Source organism: Chinchilla lanigera, unplaced genomic scaffold (genome assembly GCF_000276665.1).
Source record: "Chinchilla lanigera isolate Chin_1 unplaced genomic scaffold, ChiLan1.0 scaffold00036, whole genome shotgun sequence".
Classification (NCBI taxonomy): domain Eukaryota; kingdom Metazoa; phylum Chordata; class Mammalia; order Rodentia; family Chinchillidae; genus Chinchilla; species Chinchilla lanigera.
The window spans coordinates 12,355,210-12,371,359 of NW_004955437.1; the positions used below are offsets into that span (position 1 = coordinate 12,355,210).

Consider the following 16,150-nt stretch of genomic DNA (forward strand, 5'->3'; position numbering starts at 1 on the left):
GATGGTGCAAATACCATAAGGACCTAGATACCAAGGCACTATTCACACAGATGTGAGCAGAGCTGGGAGAAATACAATGAAACAAAGGATGATGGGGGTGCCTAAAGGCTATCAAGATCAAGAAATTCTTAGCTATTTCAATTCTAAAGGAATAAACAACACCAAAATATAATACTCCCATGGCCCAGTGGAAGCTATGCATGTGGAAGAGGGGTTTCTTATCAGAACAGAATGTTGCCAAAGATGTAATGCCAAAGCAGGTACCTTATGGATGGGAGGTCTTGACCTCTGTCTCCCTCTGCCCTACTCTCTTCTGGCAGTGACCCATACTGGCCAAACTCAACAGAAAGCCAGAAGACACGAGTGACTTGGTGATACTGATGATAGGAGTCAGCCCTCCAGTGTAAAGGAAAGAGAAGACTCTAGGGGTGAGAGGGTAGGTAAGTAGAAGGTTTCCAGCACAGGTCCTGGGCCAGGAATCCAAGGTGGAGGCCATCATGCATGGTTAGCCAATGATACAGAAGTCCTCCCCTCTATCAGTCCAAAAATAATCCAGAAATGCCTTCTTCACTGTGCAGGTCCTCTACTAATGCCTCAGGATACAAAAATAGTAAGACTTGGTTCTTTAATACAGGCTTTGCAACCCTGCATGACAGAGGACAATAGGCATGTAAACAGGGTCAGCTGCAAGGAAAGGCATCCGTCATTCATGAGTTTGGATATCATTAAAAAGATGACATTCAATAGAGGACATTTTAGCTTTGGAAACTAGAATAAAGGAGATGTTCACGGGGGCGTCAAGAGAAAGGAGCATAATGAGACAGGAAACAGCATTGTGTAGCTGGACACAGATCACTTTTATTTTGGTCAGAACACAGTGTGGAGAAGGTTGGGATTCAGAGCTATCTAGAGGCTATGTGGGGCATATGGATGAGCATCTCTCACTTGAGCAGACCAACATAAAGCAGAAGACGCAGGGCTGGGTGGTAACTGCGTGTCGGTGGGGACATTTGGGTAGAGAATCTCACACCTAAATTGTGCTATTACTGCTTCAGGGGTTTCACATTTCAGGATAAGATTAGAAGATTTAGAATGGGTGAAGGGATATAAGGCTGAAATAAACAACACACACACTAAGAGAGACACCTTAGAAAGCTCACCAAGAGGAACAGTTGGGAAGAACCTCAAACATTTGGAAATCCTGAAAAAATGGACACTCTTTGAGGATAAAACTCATTTGATCAGAAGTAAGAACATCTCCGGGTCCCAGCAGAAGCATTCCTTGCTTAGTTCATTTGCGCATCTGGTCAGTGATACTGACTTGTCTTGGAGAAAGTTTATCCACAAGAGGAGGGACCTCTGCAGAATGATGGCCAGAAAGGTTAGCGGCAGCTTCCTGGGCATGGGACTTCCCAGGGAAGAATGGCACCAAGTCAGGAAGGCCAGGTGGGAGTTCTGTCTGCACTCTGAAGGCAGCAGGAGATTCACGATCTCTCTACCTTCACTCCTGCTCATCACAAACCTTCTTAGTAATAACTGAAGCAAAATTAGAGGGCCTATGTAAACCACTTTGTGGAGAGCTTACCAGATCTCTCAACTAGGTCAATGGGATGCTTACATAGGGAATTGGCTTTTGCCACTGTGCCTTTATAATACTATTTCTTGACCTGTGAGACAAACATGCAAAGTCTGGACTTTAGTGAGGGAACAGGTAGTTCTGTAATTGAATCTTATTCAGATTTCTCAGGCAACAGCAAGTCCTCGCTGTCTCCAACTCTTTGAATTACGTTAAGCTGTCTACTGGAGAGAAAGTGAAAGTGTCGAGTAAAATGACACCTCTAGAATACTCCAAACACTGCCAACAGGAAGTATCTAGATACAATGGTTCAGTGAAGAACCACCCGGCTAGGAGACACTTTTAGTTCATCTCACACTTAGCTTCTACCTTCCATTCTGTTTTAAAGGAGGCATATAAAATGATAGAGGACTGATGGTTTTTACACTTTTCAAAAATCCATGCCAAGTTTTATCCAAACTAAATCTTTCTTGGAAATTATCATGTAAAAAAGTCAGGGGGAGTCTATGGCCAGAATCTGGGAGAATAGTAGCCCTACTACCTCAAGTCTTGCAGAACCCCTGTACACCCCAGAGAACCCCAGGGCTGAGTTTGAGAACAGTTCAATGTACCTGGGAGGGAAAGTCAAGAAATACAGGCTGTGATCCTGGTTCATAACAGCCTTGGAAATAGGGTTCTGGTGACTACTTGCTTATGTAATGAAAACAGTGGCCCTACTTACTTCTTGGTGGGTAAGGAATCAATTCTCATGTTGCAGTGGCCACCTGAATACTTTTAAGTACACAATGGAGCAGCAAAGAGAAGATACAGCTTTGAAACTCTCACATTTGAAAATTCAAAGTTCCCCATCACCTGAATCACTGTCAAAGGTTTTGTTGAAAAGCCACTGTTCTAAAGTTATTGAAAGACTATGTACAATTTCATTTTCTAATTTACATTCATTACTTTAAAACACTCTGTTGTGAACTAGTTAATGATAAGCAATTATTTCATAACAATTAAGCTTTAATTACAATTATTTGAGAAAGAAATAATATTTTGTGACTATTAAATCATTAAGCAAGTCAATTATTACTTGCCAGGCACTGACACCACAGTAACATATATAAACTTGCCCTGACACTTGAGCATAGTAGGGACAGGGGAGGGCATGACAAAAGTGCAGAGGGGGCATCTGTCAGATTGCCGTTATGAATGAGTCCTCCTTAGGTTCATCACAATCTCCTTCCAAAACCCACAAGTGATGTACATTTCAAGCATCTCTTTTTTTGAGACCTTTTTGAGATAGTTTCTAGTTTGGAGTTGATGAAGACAGTCATTTAATTTGTTTCCTCCCAAGCATACTTTTTCTTTTACTAAAGAGCAGTCTGATCCAATCTTATACCCAATTCTCTCTGGTAAAATTATATCCTTTTCTTTCCTGCCATGGTGTCTGTCGTTCACTAATATGGCTCTCTTCCACTTGCATGTTTTCTTATGGTGTTTTAAATATGATTGGCAAATATTCTTAACTAAGACTGTACTGACTTACTGAACATAGTACTTAGTTTAGGATGTCACACTTTACATGGAAATCTCACTGGTGTGGACAGATAAATTGATGAAGAATTCATTTCCTTGCCTCCTCAGTATTCCATTCTGATTTGCCATCTGATTCAAGATGTAAACCAAAAGACAGCATACACTGAATGGCATGAAGCATATTTACACATCTTTCCATTTTAAAAGTCTAAGCTGACATATCAGCTACTCTTGAGATAAACATGATCACCAAAATAAATCCATATGCTTCTCACGCTGAGTAAAATCGTGTTGTGTAACAGCAGTTGTTCTCATTCGTAAACTCCATTCAGCACTTCAGGATGCTCATTACCAGCCAAATATATAAGAGATAGAAACGGATTCCAAAGATAATGCAGAACGTTAGGGAGCCAGGGATTAATTACTACTAATATTGGGTAATAATGTACAACAAAAAGTACATACTAATCAGTGCTATCACAAATGCTTGATGTGAAACTCAACATCTTATTCATTATGCCAAGTTCTCTTTCTTCAAGAAATTAGTGAGACAATGGCTTAACGCCTTAAAAAGTTCTGCCTCTGAAAGCCCACATCAAAGCTACTAAAGAAGAACATAGATCAATATAAGGAAATCAAAACAAGAAACAAAGAGGGGATATTAAAATATCCCAGTGAGAAACAACAAAAGGTGGAACATTTCTTGCCCTAAGAACTCTATCAGATATGAAAGCTATTGAGAACTCATGTTTAATAAATGCTTATTACTAGGGTGATTGAGATAATTGCAGAGATACCAAGGAGACCATATTCTAGTTCACAATAAGCTAAAATCTAGACCAGATGCCCTGTAGCATAAGTTTCAAATAAATGATGCCATGGTTAAAGAAAAGAATGGAAGAGATGGCATGGCGCTACCAGCCCAATTTCTTCATCTAATGGACAAGTGAGGAAAAGGAAGCCCCAGTCATCTAGCAGCTAAGAGATGGAACCTGGTTGGACTCTGCATCTCCTGGCTCCAAGCCCCTAAGCACAGGGACATTTTCACATTGTCAGCCAGCATCTCCCAGAGGAGCTAATTGCTTACCGCGCAAAGCAGCGTGACTGCAATTAACATGGCTGAGAAATAGCTTCAACTACACACTCTTCTTGCTGTAATAAGGTCCTCTCTCTTCCTCCAGCAATGGAGTTATTTTGGGAAGGATTTGGATGCATTTAATGACCCTAAGTAAAACTGGCCCCATGGCAACATCAGCTTACTGGGAAATTTTCCAGTACTATAGCATAATCATTAAAAAACTTTAGTCAATCAAGTCTTAGAGATTCCTCTATGTGCAAAGCATTGCGCTGGCTCATTGTTAGGGAAATAAAAGTGTATAGGAAACAGAACTTTATTCTGTCCCTGGCAATGCAGTCCCTTCTTGACTCTGCTTCCAGCAGGGTGGAGGGATACCCTACCAATGCTTCTGAGGATTTCCTCAGCAGCTTTTCTTATCAGTAAATCCCACCTGACCCCATTACATACTTCTGAAATCAGTCCACAGAAATTTCTAGACAGATTAAAACAAAAACAATACTGGATGAGACAATATGATACCTTCCTGTGCACAACACCGCCTGATGTTTCCCATTCCTGTCTGCTCTCTTTTCTTTTTCTTATATAAATGCTGGCTGTAACACATTATATTGACTAGACAATTCTCTAATAGGTCAGAACTCTCTTGAGAAACACTAAGAGAACACGTATTCCTTAATTGCACAAGCATTTTTTTTGAACCAGGAGTTGAACTCAGCACCTTGTGCTTACCAGGCAACTGCTGTGCCACTGAGCTAAATCCCCCACCTGTGCATGCATTTTTGAGTGATTACTCTGGATAGGGACTGCGTTAAGTACCAGAAGCAGTGGTGAAGGTAACAGCAAACATGTACTCTTGTAGGGTTTGTGTTCTATTAAGGGGAAGCACATAGAGGCAAATTGAAAAATGAAATGTATCTTAGAGCTCTCAGGAGAAATCTGAGGCAGGGTGGGAGAAAGATGCCAGCAAAGCACTTGGAGTTTGAGAAGTTGGCCACAGATTTTTCCACTACCAAGGTGACATATGTGAAGACCTGGGGAGGTAAGACACAAGTCAGATAGAGAATGGTGGGCCTGAGGTTGGGATGGTCCTTGGAGGTCACTGGAACTCTTCCTTTGGTTTAGGGATGAAAACCCTTAAAGGGATCATTATTTCTACTGTCATACACCTCTCCTCAAAGAGGAGAGGTAAAGGCCTCTGAGACCCAGGCCTTTGCTTGGGACCCTCATTCCTGTACAGATCCACACATTTTCTCATCCCTCCAACCTCTTAAACCAGTGTTCTCTGGATGTCAGTCTGTCATCACCAAGGTTCCCTGCTTCTAAAATCTCTCTCCAGGGGCTGGGGATTTAGCTCAGTGGCAAAAGCGCCTGCCTGGCAAGTACAAGGGCATGAGTTCGATTCCTGGTACCGGAAGAAAAAACCAAAACAAACAAAAAAAAATACTAAAATCTCTCTCCAAGTATTATCTTTACCTTCTTGCTCTAAGGAAAACTTTCTGCTTCTTGCAGACTGCCACCTGAGTCTGCTCAAGGGGAGGTTCTGTTATTCTCCCACCTCTCTCATACTATGGACCTCAGAGTGTTACAGCTATTGTCCCTGATTCTCGCAGGAGTCACAGATACTGTTTGTTTGTCCTTCATAAAAATACCCCACTTTGAAGCCTTATCACATACTATGCAAATTACTACTCTTCCTTCTGCATTTACATATGGACTTTAGGGTCAGTTTCTCCCATTTGCTCAGGATTTAACATGCAATTCATTGCCTCTATGGTTGTCACAACAATACTTATAATTTTTGAGGATTTTAAATTCTACATGGAAAATCCATTCCCTATGCAGGCCTCTCAGACCTTTGAAATTCTAATGTTTTCAAACCTTCCACTGGTGTCCCACAGCAGTATGATCAAATTATTGTCATTTTGACTAGAACAATCTCTTCTCAACCTTTATCTGAGGCACATCTAAACCCTGTCTTGTCTTTCCAGCTCCCTTGCTGTACAGCCAATTACATCTCTGAAGACACACAGGCTGGCAGTTCCCTTCCACATGCTCTTCTGCAGTGCAACCCTGCCTTGCTCCTGTCATGAGGTACAGCCCTGTTGTCCTCTCCTGGAACATGGGCTGGTATTAGTGACTGGATCATAGGCAGCAGAACGTAACCACTCAGTGCTGTGGTATGCCCGTGTCTGAGCCAGCCTGGAAACTTCTGCTCTACTATCTTCTTGTGGAGTCCAGAGCCACTGTGTAAAACACTGGACTTCTCTGTGACTAACATATTTGAGCTGCCACATTAGCTACTCTGCTCTACAGTGGAAACTGATACTGTCCCTCAGAGATCCCACCCTCAGCACCATTCATAGGAGCAAAAGAGCCACTGTGAAAGTGATTGCTGTAGCTCCTGCTGTTCAGCCCCAGACAGTCAAGTCACCCTCGGCCACTACAGTGGTCTCGCTGAGACCCCAGATGTTACAAAGGTTAGACATAGAAGTGAGAAGAGTTGATGCTACTGAGCCTTTTCCCAGTTACTGATGGGCAGAATCCATGTGCACAGTGAAATGGTGATTTTACACTAAGTTTTGTGATGTTTGATATACACCACAAACGACTAGAACAGATGCTAACCTGGAACAATCTCTGGCCCCACGAAAAATCATGCTTGGCATCAGTTTTCTACTATAGTAACGATGAGGGTAGTCTTATCATTTTATTTCTTATTTTGCTTCATTCATGTGGAGCAGACCATTGATGCTCATAAAATAATCCCTTTCTCTTTTAAATTTTCTGCATCCCTTTTCTGTTCACTTATGGCCATGAGATTAGTTAGGGCCCGTAGAATGCTGTGGCACTTCTAGGTCAAGGGGGTTACAAGTTGATGTGCATCTTCTAACCAAACTCTCTTTGGTGTATCTGACACAAGAACAGACTCAAGGGAGACAGCGATGTAAGACGGAGCTTTCTGGATGTCTACATCTCTGCCTGGACAGAGCCAGGGAGGAGGGCCTTCTGTTGTGTCCCACTGTCTGCAGGGTAAATGAGAAATACATCACTGTCCTGTTAATTAGATCTATGACATTAATTGCTGCTGCAAAATACTCCTGCTGACCCTGACTAGTACAATCTTCATGATCTATTATTACAGTCATTCTTTTCATGTATTGTAAACTCAATTTTTTCCAGTTTCTTCCCCAATTAAATTTAACTCCATGCCTACTCAACTCCTCCACCCATCTATTTGTAGCTAGGGATTAAGAAAAATAGCAACCTCTCTCACTGATTTATTATTTTTTTAACTCATAAACACAAACTTCAAGTGGGTCCTTAGTGTTTTCTGGTTATTCTCAATTTTCTTGTTTAATTCAGCCTCCAGTTTCCAAGTACCTCTTTCAGACTTCCTTCATTCTCCAAAAATTAACACTCTTTCCCCAAGTTTAATTCTCAGAGGTTGACTTGCTTCACATTTCACTGGCAAAGCTGAAGCCACAGCAGTTTCCACAGGCCCCACGCCTCCATGCACCAATCTGTCCCCATCTGCCCATACACTGTGCCTTTCTTTTCCTGATGGCAGGTGAATCATCTGCTCTTATGTAAAACCAACAATTTCCCTTGTTCTTTACCAGTTCCCTCTACTGCATCACATCACTTCGACCATTTCCCCCTCTCTGATTCACTACGAAGTTTCTCCTCTCCTGTACATTGCCATTGTCATAAGTATTATCTATTTCTCTTCAATGCAGCACTCCTTGTAGGAATCACCTTTACTCCCTACTTCCTGTCCCCCAAGCTCTATTGAACCTCTTTCAATGACCCTCATGTCCTCCACATTCCCCCAAGCATCTCTTGTCAAAGTCACCATTGACCTTTATATTGCTAAATCAAATGGCCACTTTACAGTTCTCATTGGAGACAATTTATTAGCAGCCTTTGGGACAATTGATCTCCTGGCCCTCTGTGAACCAGCTGGGTTTACTGTAGGGGCATTAGCCTCTTTTGGTTCACAGGCTCACTGGTTGCCTGATTCTTCTTAGTGATTTTCTGAATCATCATTATCCTCCCAGCTTCTGAGTACTGGAATGCTCCAGGCCTCAAATTGCAGACTTTGACTTTTCTTCTATATTAATCTTTCTGGTTAATCTGATGAGATTCCATGCCTCTCAATCTCAGCTATGCCAGCAGGAGTCCCAGATTTCTACCTCTAGCTCTGACTTGTAGATTTTCCCTCTGAACTTTATTTTCATACATCTTATTTAGCTTATTCCACATTTCTATATTTTGATAGAATGGGTGCCTCTAACTTAGCAGACACAAAGCTGAACTTTTCAGTTCCCTCTCCTGCTCCACACAACTCCTTCCTCCCAGGGCCTCTCTGCTATAGAAAGCAGCAGCTGTGCTCCTACACACCATATCCAGGCCTTCAGCAAATCCCGTCAAGTCTATTCTGAGATATACGTCCTGAGTCTAATCCCTTTTTCCCACTTTTGCTGCCCCCATGCTATGTTATTACAGCCCAGCAGAATTTGTAATAATTTCTTTTTTTGTTATATTTTATTAGTGAACATTAATATTACATATGTTGGAGCTTGTTTTGGAAAGTTCCTACATGGATTTAACCTATCAGCCAATTTCAGTTCCATTTCTCCCTTCTTATCTTTTCCTCTGCTTCTCCCCTTCCTTGTCTCCAGAAGTCTACCTCCTGGTTTTCCATCCTCTCTCTTTTATTTTAATTACTTATTAATTTAACTTTTTAATTTTTGATATATGAGGAAATATGCAATATTTAACTTTCTGAGTCTGGCTAACTTCACTTAACCTGATGGTTTCTACTTTCACCCATTTCCCTGCAAATGCATGATTTCATTCCTGTTTAAAGCTAACAGTGCATTGTGTGCATATATCACACTTTCTTTATTCATGCATGTGTCAATGGACATGTAGGGCAATCATTTCTTAAATAGTCACCCTGTAAAATATTCTTTCCTTCCTGCAGACTAAATTACATAATATCACCAAAGATGTCTTTAAAATAGAAGTCAGAACACAGCTTCTTGTCTCACAAGGCTTCTGATAATTTCCAACTCATCCGGATGGACACCTGAAGTCCTCACTTCTTGCAACCCACATGCCTGGCCCATTCTACTTCTGTCCCTTAGACAGCTGCCCATTCTACTACAACCCTACTGTTTCTTGTTCATCCTCATTTTCTCTGGGGAGCTCCACCTCAGAGTCTCTGAATGTACACTCCCTGTGGCCAGAGACAGCCTTTCTTCAGATTGCTACACAACTCCTCTTTCCTTGCATTTAGCTCTCAGCTTCAACTTTATTTTTCAGAAAGGCGAATTTTTGTGGTGGCCGCCTTCTTAGGCTTTATATCATCTATCAACAATAGAACATAGTTTTATTCTATTTATATTTTAATGTCTTATTCTTCTCCTCTTCAGTCCCAAATTGTAAGCATCCATGAGGGCAACAACTTGATTAGTTGTTTGGTCCAGGGCCCAGAATTCCTTGAATGTAGCTGGGGTTTAATAAATATGTGAATCAATTAATACATACATGACGATAGGGTTCAGGCGGAGAGGATTGAAACTTTGTATCTGGAGACTCTGAGGTCACCAGGAAATCCAGTCACCCGTATGTGTCTAGAGTGAGACTCACAGCACGTATAAAAGCTCAGAATGGACAGAGAAGAACAAGAGGAAGCCGTGGTTCCCAGTGCCCTGGCAGCTACCTACAGAAGACCAGCATGGTACAGCCTGAGCCAGCCTGGGCTCTGCGTGAACTATTAGCCCATATTCCTTTCAGCAGGCAGAGAGAGGAAGCATATCTCCTGAGAGCAAATGAGGTGAGAATTAAAAAGGCTGACGATGAGCTATAAATTAAACTATTGGCATCCTCCTTGGTTTATACTTCAATAAAGAAAGGATGTGAGGGGGCTGGGGATTTAGCTCAGCGGCATAGCACCTGCCTGGCAAGTGCAAGGTCATGAGTTCAATTCCTGGTACTGGAAAAAAAAAAAAAAAAAAAAGAAAGGTTGTGAGGCTGGAGCTAAAAGATTTCAAGTAATCTGAAAATTTTATTCCAATTCTGGATTTATCTCAGAAATGCTTTTCTAGTACAGAAATGCTTTTCTAGAGAGACTATGTGCACCTAAAATCATCTTCTCTTCTAAACCCCAACCTAGAATATATAATTTTGACAAATATAAATTTACTTTTGGGAAAACAAGGACAAGGTCTAAAAATTGGCCCAGGCATTAAAAATGTAGGCTATGTGTTCACAGTATATATGTCTCTGAAAGAAAATTAAAATATTAACTGGATGACTGGCCAGAGAACAGAGCGGGTAGTGAGTGGGGAAGGCTGGCAGGGGCCTCAGGTGAATCAGCCTTGCTGTTTAGTTTGTGCTGATGAGGGTGAAGGGTTCCAGTCTGGGCACATAACATAGCACATATTCACCCCCTCAGAGACATCTTTATAGAAATGTAGAATAGAATCAGGTCTACAAAAGGAGCCTCCTTTCCATCCCGCTGACCATATGTAGCTTATCACCATGCAAATGGCAATTCACTGGTCCCAACCAGTGTTATGGATATGACACCTGCAGATAGAGCAGACATGCACTTTTCAAGCTCAATATGTATGTTTTTCATCACATTCTGTCTCCCACCTTCACTGACTTTGTGCATCTGAGGTTCTGAGTGCAAGGCTGTGATTTTTTTTCTAATGTCTTTCCTTCTCAAGGCAGAAGGCAATGAACGCATTTAGAGATTAGAAGTTTGAGGCTAGTACACACTCTACAATTTTTTTTAGAAAGGAATGATCAAATTCTAACTTCAATAAAACAAAGAAATGAATGTTCATTTAAATTCAAAATGTCAGCATGAGGAGCCCAAATTCTTTATTTTATCTCTGCAGACCTAGGCACGGGGACCACACACAGCTCCTCAGGGCAACACAAAGTTGCAAGAAAAACTGGGACTGAAACCCAGGCATTCTACCTAGGAGAGCTCTTCCACCTCACCAGTTCTCAGTGTCCTGAGCTTTACTATTGGAATCATTTTATAGACAAAACAAAGCACAATGAAACAAATTACCCTGTGATAGAACAAATATTTTAAGGATCTTTCACTGTGACCATTTCAAAACATAGCAGAAACGTTTCTTTTAGAACTGCAAGCACAGGGAAAGTAACCATTAACCACACTTCCTCAAGTCTGTCTGTCTCACCCTGTCCAGGGTTGACTATGAGTTTTAAAGGGCAGTGGGAGAGGAGCAAAGTGTGTGTTGCAGGGTCAGGGATTTTTCCTCACGGTGGTATTCAGTGTTCTTGCTCTGTGTTTGTGGCATCAGAACACAGCTGTGACCTTGTGGAGACAATATATCAATCCGGCATTGCTAGAATAGTGTTTCTCCTAATTTGTACAGAATATATAATTCAATCTTTTTCTGAAAAATCTTCCCATTACTTCATTAGTTTTAGAAAGAGCCCTACTGGGCCTCACGGAGGTCAGTTTGTGAACCTTGAGAAGCCACACTTTGTGCTCACACAGCAATTCTTACACATCTTCTCATCTCAAGTCATGAGACTGAATCTAAAAAACGTAACACATATAAATGGTTCATATCCAGTCTCCTCTTTGTCAGTGGTAACAAAATATGTTCCTGCGGTTCTTTAGGAAAAAGAGACACTTGTTATTAACAAGGTGAACTTGCATTAAGAGGCGATATGCCGAACCTAGAAGGCTGTTTCTTCAAACTAAGGGCTATGCCTGCTCAAGATGGAATTCACTACACTTGACACACCAGACTAACACTACTAAGGACATGCTGATATTAACTAGTTACTATGTATTAAGAGCATCAATTATATTTCATTGCATTTTAAAAATAACTATTTGAAGACTAAAATTACTTTCCCTGTATTATATACAAGGACAAAATGAAATTTAAGAAGATGAAGTAATTGTGTGTGTGTGTGTGTGTGTGTGTGTGTGTGTGTGTGTGCACCCCTGGGGACTGAACCCAGGGACCACAGAGCTACATCCTCACCCCTTTTTAATTTTTGAGACAAAGTCTTGCTAAGCCACCCAGTCTGGCATTCAGCTTGCCTCAGACAGGAGATAGCTGGGATTTCGGGCTTATGCTACTCCACCCAGCTGAGATAAATTAACTTCATAATCGGGCCACAATGAAGGTGGGCTCCCAGATAAGTCTACCCCAGCACCCACATGATAAACCCTCTTTGTGCTTTCATTCTCAAAAAATATTTGAGAAGGTGATAAAAAAAAGAGGGGGAGGGGGCTGTGTTGCTTAGACTTCTGACCACATGCTGGTAACTTTTTCAATTAATAATAAAAACTAATTTACAACTAATGTGAAGCTGAGGAGACAGAGTGATGGCAAAGACTCTCTTGTGCATGTCAGCTCACCACCTAGAGGCTCGGCCCCAAGTCACCACACAGATATCACACCACACCACACGGTACCTCAGTGTCACCATCGACGTCGCCATGACCTCCTCAGTGTCCTTGCTGCGTCCTCACTCATTTCTGTCCTCAGACTTTATCTTCTGTCTCGCAAGAACGCACATACACACAGAGACACATACCAGCATTTATGTATTCTTGGGATGTCATTTATGTACGGCTGGGAGAAAACTCACAAGAGCGGATAATTTTGACTGAGGTTGCCCACAAGCTATTTTCGTTAGAGGTGAATAAAATCAGAAGTTACAGATAAGAGGCAGCAGGGAGATTTCACCTCTTAGAAGCAAGGGAATGGAGAGCAACCTGTGCAAAAACTTCCCAGTGAAACACCCACGATTTACTTGGGAATTATCAGGATGTATCAAGAATATATCAAGGGTTCTCAGAATTGCCTTTCCATGAGAGTCATTCTTCGCTGCCACCAGTGAGGATGCCCATAAATATGAGAACTAAATTAAATTTAAAATAGGTCTTGTATCTCCTTAATTCTGTCTCCCATGGCCTCTGGCCTTCCATTTTTTGAAGAAACTGAGTAAAGTATTTCAGTGTTGTACAAATTTAAAAAAGTTTGGCAGCATTAAGTGAAAGGGGAAGATGGTGTGATCTTTCCATAATTCCTGGAAAGACACAATATGGTGAAAGAGACACAGTCCCAAGAAACATTTCACATCGTCACACAGACACACCAGTGCAAAATTAAAATTTCCACCTAAGAATTCAAGAATTGTACTACCTTGCCCCAAAATGGCAAGAATCCGATTACCACAAGGATGGATAGTTACCCATGGCGAAGAACGGGATTCCCAGCAGGGTGGAGTTGTACTTCCCATCCGTGATGAAGAAGATCCCTGCAGCCGTGACGAGGGAGATGCACACAGTGAGCACCCCCAGCAGGCCCAGGAAGGGCTTGCTGCGCAAACAGTCCTTCATGGAGCTGGAGAGTGTGGCTGTGGTCAGGATCAGCACAAGGCTCACCAGCACCTTGCTCCTGGCAAGGATGCTGGTCTTATGGAAGTCTCTCCAGAGGCTGAAGGATGCGAGAGGGTAGAGCTGGAGGTCTTGGTGCTCCTCCTGGAGCTTCCCCACGAGCTTACAGAACTCATTTTCCCACTTCTCCCCTATGAGGTCTTGGGTGGCAGAGCCGTAGGTCTGGAGGTAGTAGGTGATTTGAATGGCTCTGGCAGACTTGACCCGCTGGTCCTTGCTGTTGGGTACTTCCACTACCCCGCCCAGCTGATGTCCAATAAAACTGTTCCTCCCATCCTTGAAAACATGAAAAGGGGAGACTTAAGTTACCAGAAGAAAGAACATCCCAGGGAACAGTGTCTTACTCTAAGGAAAGGAGCACAAAAAAGGCAAAGACGGATGCTAGAAACTCAGAAGTGATGTAGGTGGAGAGGTAAATCAGGAGTTCATAAATTCAATCTGGCGGAGCAACGTGGGCCACCATGCATGATAATCTGGGTTAGAAAAAACACGAAAAGTACTACAGAACTACACAAGACTCACCACATGCACAGGAAAATGTTCATAAATATTATTTTATGTTCCCCGAACACCCTCATGCAACCATTTCCTTCTGTGACAACCTATTATGGCTCCTTCAGGCAGGTCAAGCTGGTGATTCAGTTTTAGCCAAAAGGGAAGCATGATGTGACCTAACAGTACTTCAAAAATTAAAATAATTAAACAATTATCTTTTCTATAGATGTATGCTAAACTTTCTGGGACCCATACACCCCTACACCAGCATACACACAAATGAACTCAAATATGAATATCCTTCCTTCTTTGTATTTGGTGATATAATAGCACAGTGTAGAACAGTAAAAAAAATATTATTCCTTACAATTCATTTACTTATATTGAAATGCTTACAAAATATACATGGGCTGGTTAAATAGCAGGTGAAGTTTTAAATTAAAAAAACTTGGGGCTGAGGATTTAGCTCAGCGGCACAGCGCCTGCCTGGCAAGTGCGAGGTTTTGAGTTCGATTCCTGATACCAGAAAACAAACAAACAAAAAAAAACCAAAAAAAAAAATTATTACATTAAAAGACACATCACCATTTATCCCCCTCAAAACATTCTTCCTCACTTCACATGCTCTTATCCCATCATTCTTGTCACTTTTGGAAACAGCTCTGGAAGTCCTCTTTCATGAGTGTCTTTAAGATGTGTGGTCAAAAATATGGTAAATTCTGTTGCCGAGTTCCATCCATGGAAAGATATGCTTGAGGAAACACTGTGATGTGTTGTCATCCACTTTATTCATTTGTGTGACTTCTGACCCTTCCTCAAAGTCAAAACAACCATGAAAGGTCAATTTAGAACACGAAGGCAGCCATGGCAGCAATAAAAAAACGCAGGAAAGAGGACTTCCAGAACTGCTTCAGAAAGTGCCAAGAACAATGTGAGAAGTTGTTTGAGGTGAGGAGATTGATAGACTATGTCTTTGACTATAATATTTTTTTTAAAAAAATTAATCATTCACCATGTTTCTCAAATATGCCGTGTAATGTGAGCACTGGTTGACTCATTAATGTCTTCCTGCAAACACCTGCCTCAGATGCAGGTTGATCTCTCCCTACATGACAGTGGCAGTGCTCCCAAGAGACTGGTGACCTAGTTTTGGATGTGGTTGCTAAAAGTCATCTCAGCCCCACAGTGTGACATGAAGTAGGCGAGTGTGCAAGAGTGGGAGCCCAACAAGAGAGGCAATCCCTCTTCAGTAAGGCATCCCAGGGTGCACAGCGCAACAGATCTAGGCTCAGAAAAGCAGTCCTTGCCCGGCGTGCCTCACCACTCAGAAAGAAGCTGACAACTGTCACCAAATTTTAATCAATTTGGAAATTTAATTTTTGCCCCAATTGTCATATACTTCAATGGCAGCAGTTGTCAGAATGTTGGAGCCAGGAGCAGGACGTAAAATGAAGAATAACCCTGATAATACAGGTGTTGGGTGGGGAGCAGGCACATGGGTGAGTTTACGTCATGAGTAGACTGCATATGAGCAGAATTGGGCAAGACGTTCACCTCACAAGTTTCTCGGAAAGCAGAGCCAGGGTAGGAAACAGCTCTTTCTGGACAGAGCAGTGGACAGGGGTGATGAACCCATAACCGTGGAAAGTTTCATGAGACCATCAGGAATCAGGTAAGTAGGAAGTGATTGTAGGCTTGCTTAATCCAGACACCTAAGTCTGAGATATTTATATTTGTATTCTTTTTTAAAAAGCAACTTCACTGGGGATATGTTTGTATTCTTGATATGCACCAAAGCATCCTAATATTTGGGAGTGTGTTGCAAATACCTAAAGGTTTAAAGTTTACTGAGAGGGCAAATGCCGTTAGTAGCATCATCAAGACTTGCAAAAACAGAAATTTCACACCCTAATACTCATTTCTCCCTAGATGTTAGATAATTGCATTCTAATTAACTCAGCCTAATTCCCAATGAACTATATATATATATATATATATATATATATTT

The 16,150-nt window shown here is 41.7% G+C and overlaps 1 protein-coding gene and 1 long non-coding RNA gene across 3 annotated transcripts in view; one reads left to right on the forward strand and one right to left on the reverse strand.

The window, feature by feature from the left end:
* LOC106149073 overlaps positions 1-3,351 on the forward strand; it is a 35,727-nt gene extending 32,376 nt beyond the window's left edge. Inside the window, exons 2-3 of one of the 2 annotated variants that reach the window (XR_001235021.1) lie at positions 321-440; positions 3,206-3,351. This is a non-coding gene — a long non-coding RNA (uncharacterized LOC106149073). Of the gene's footprint in view, positions 1-320; positions 441-2,333; positions 2,465-3,205 lie in introns of those variants that run through there. The other variant, XR_001235022.1, reaches the window with a different exon arrangement.
* Ptchd4 (patched domain containing 4) overlaps positions 1-16,150 on the reverse strand; it is a gene marked incomplete at its 5' end in the record, with an annotated part of 170,135 nt that overhangs the window by 101,479 nt on the left and 52,506 nt on the right. The window contains one exon of the mRNA XM_005389880.2: positions 13,443-13,923. Within this exon, the coding sequence (XP_005389937.2) occupies positions 13,443-13,923 (481 nt within the window). The remainder of the gene's footprint in view (positions 1-13,442; positions 13,924-16,150) is intronic.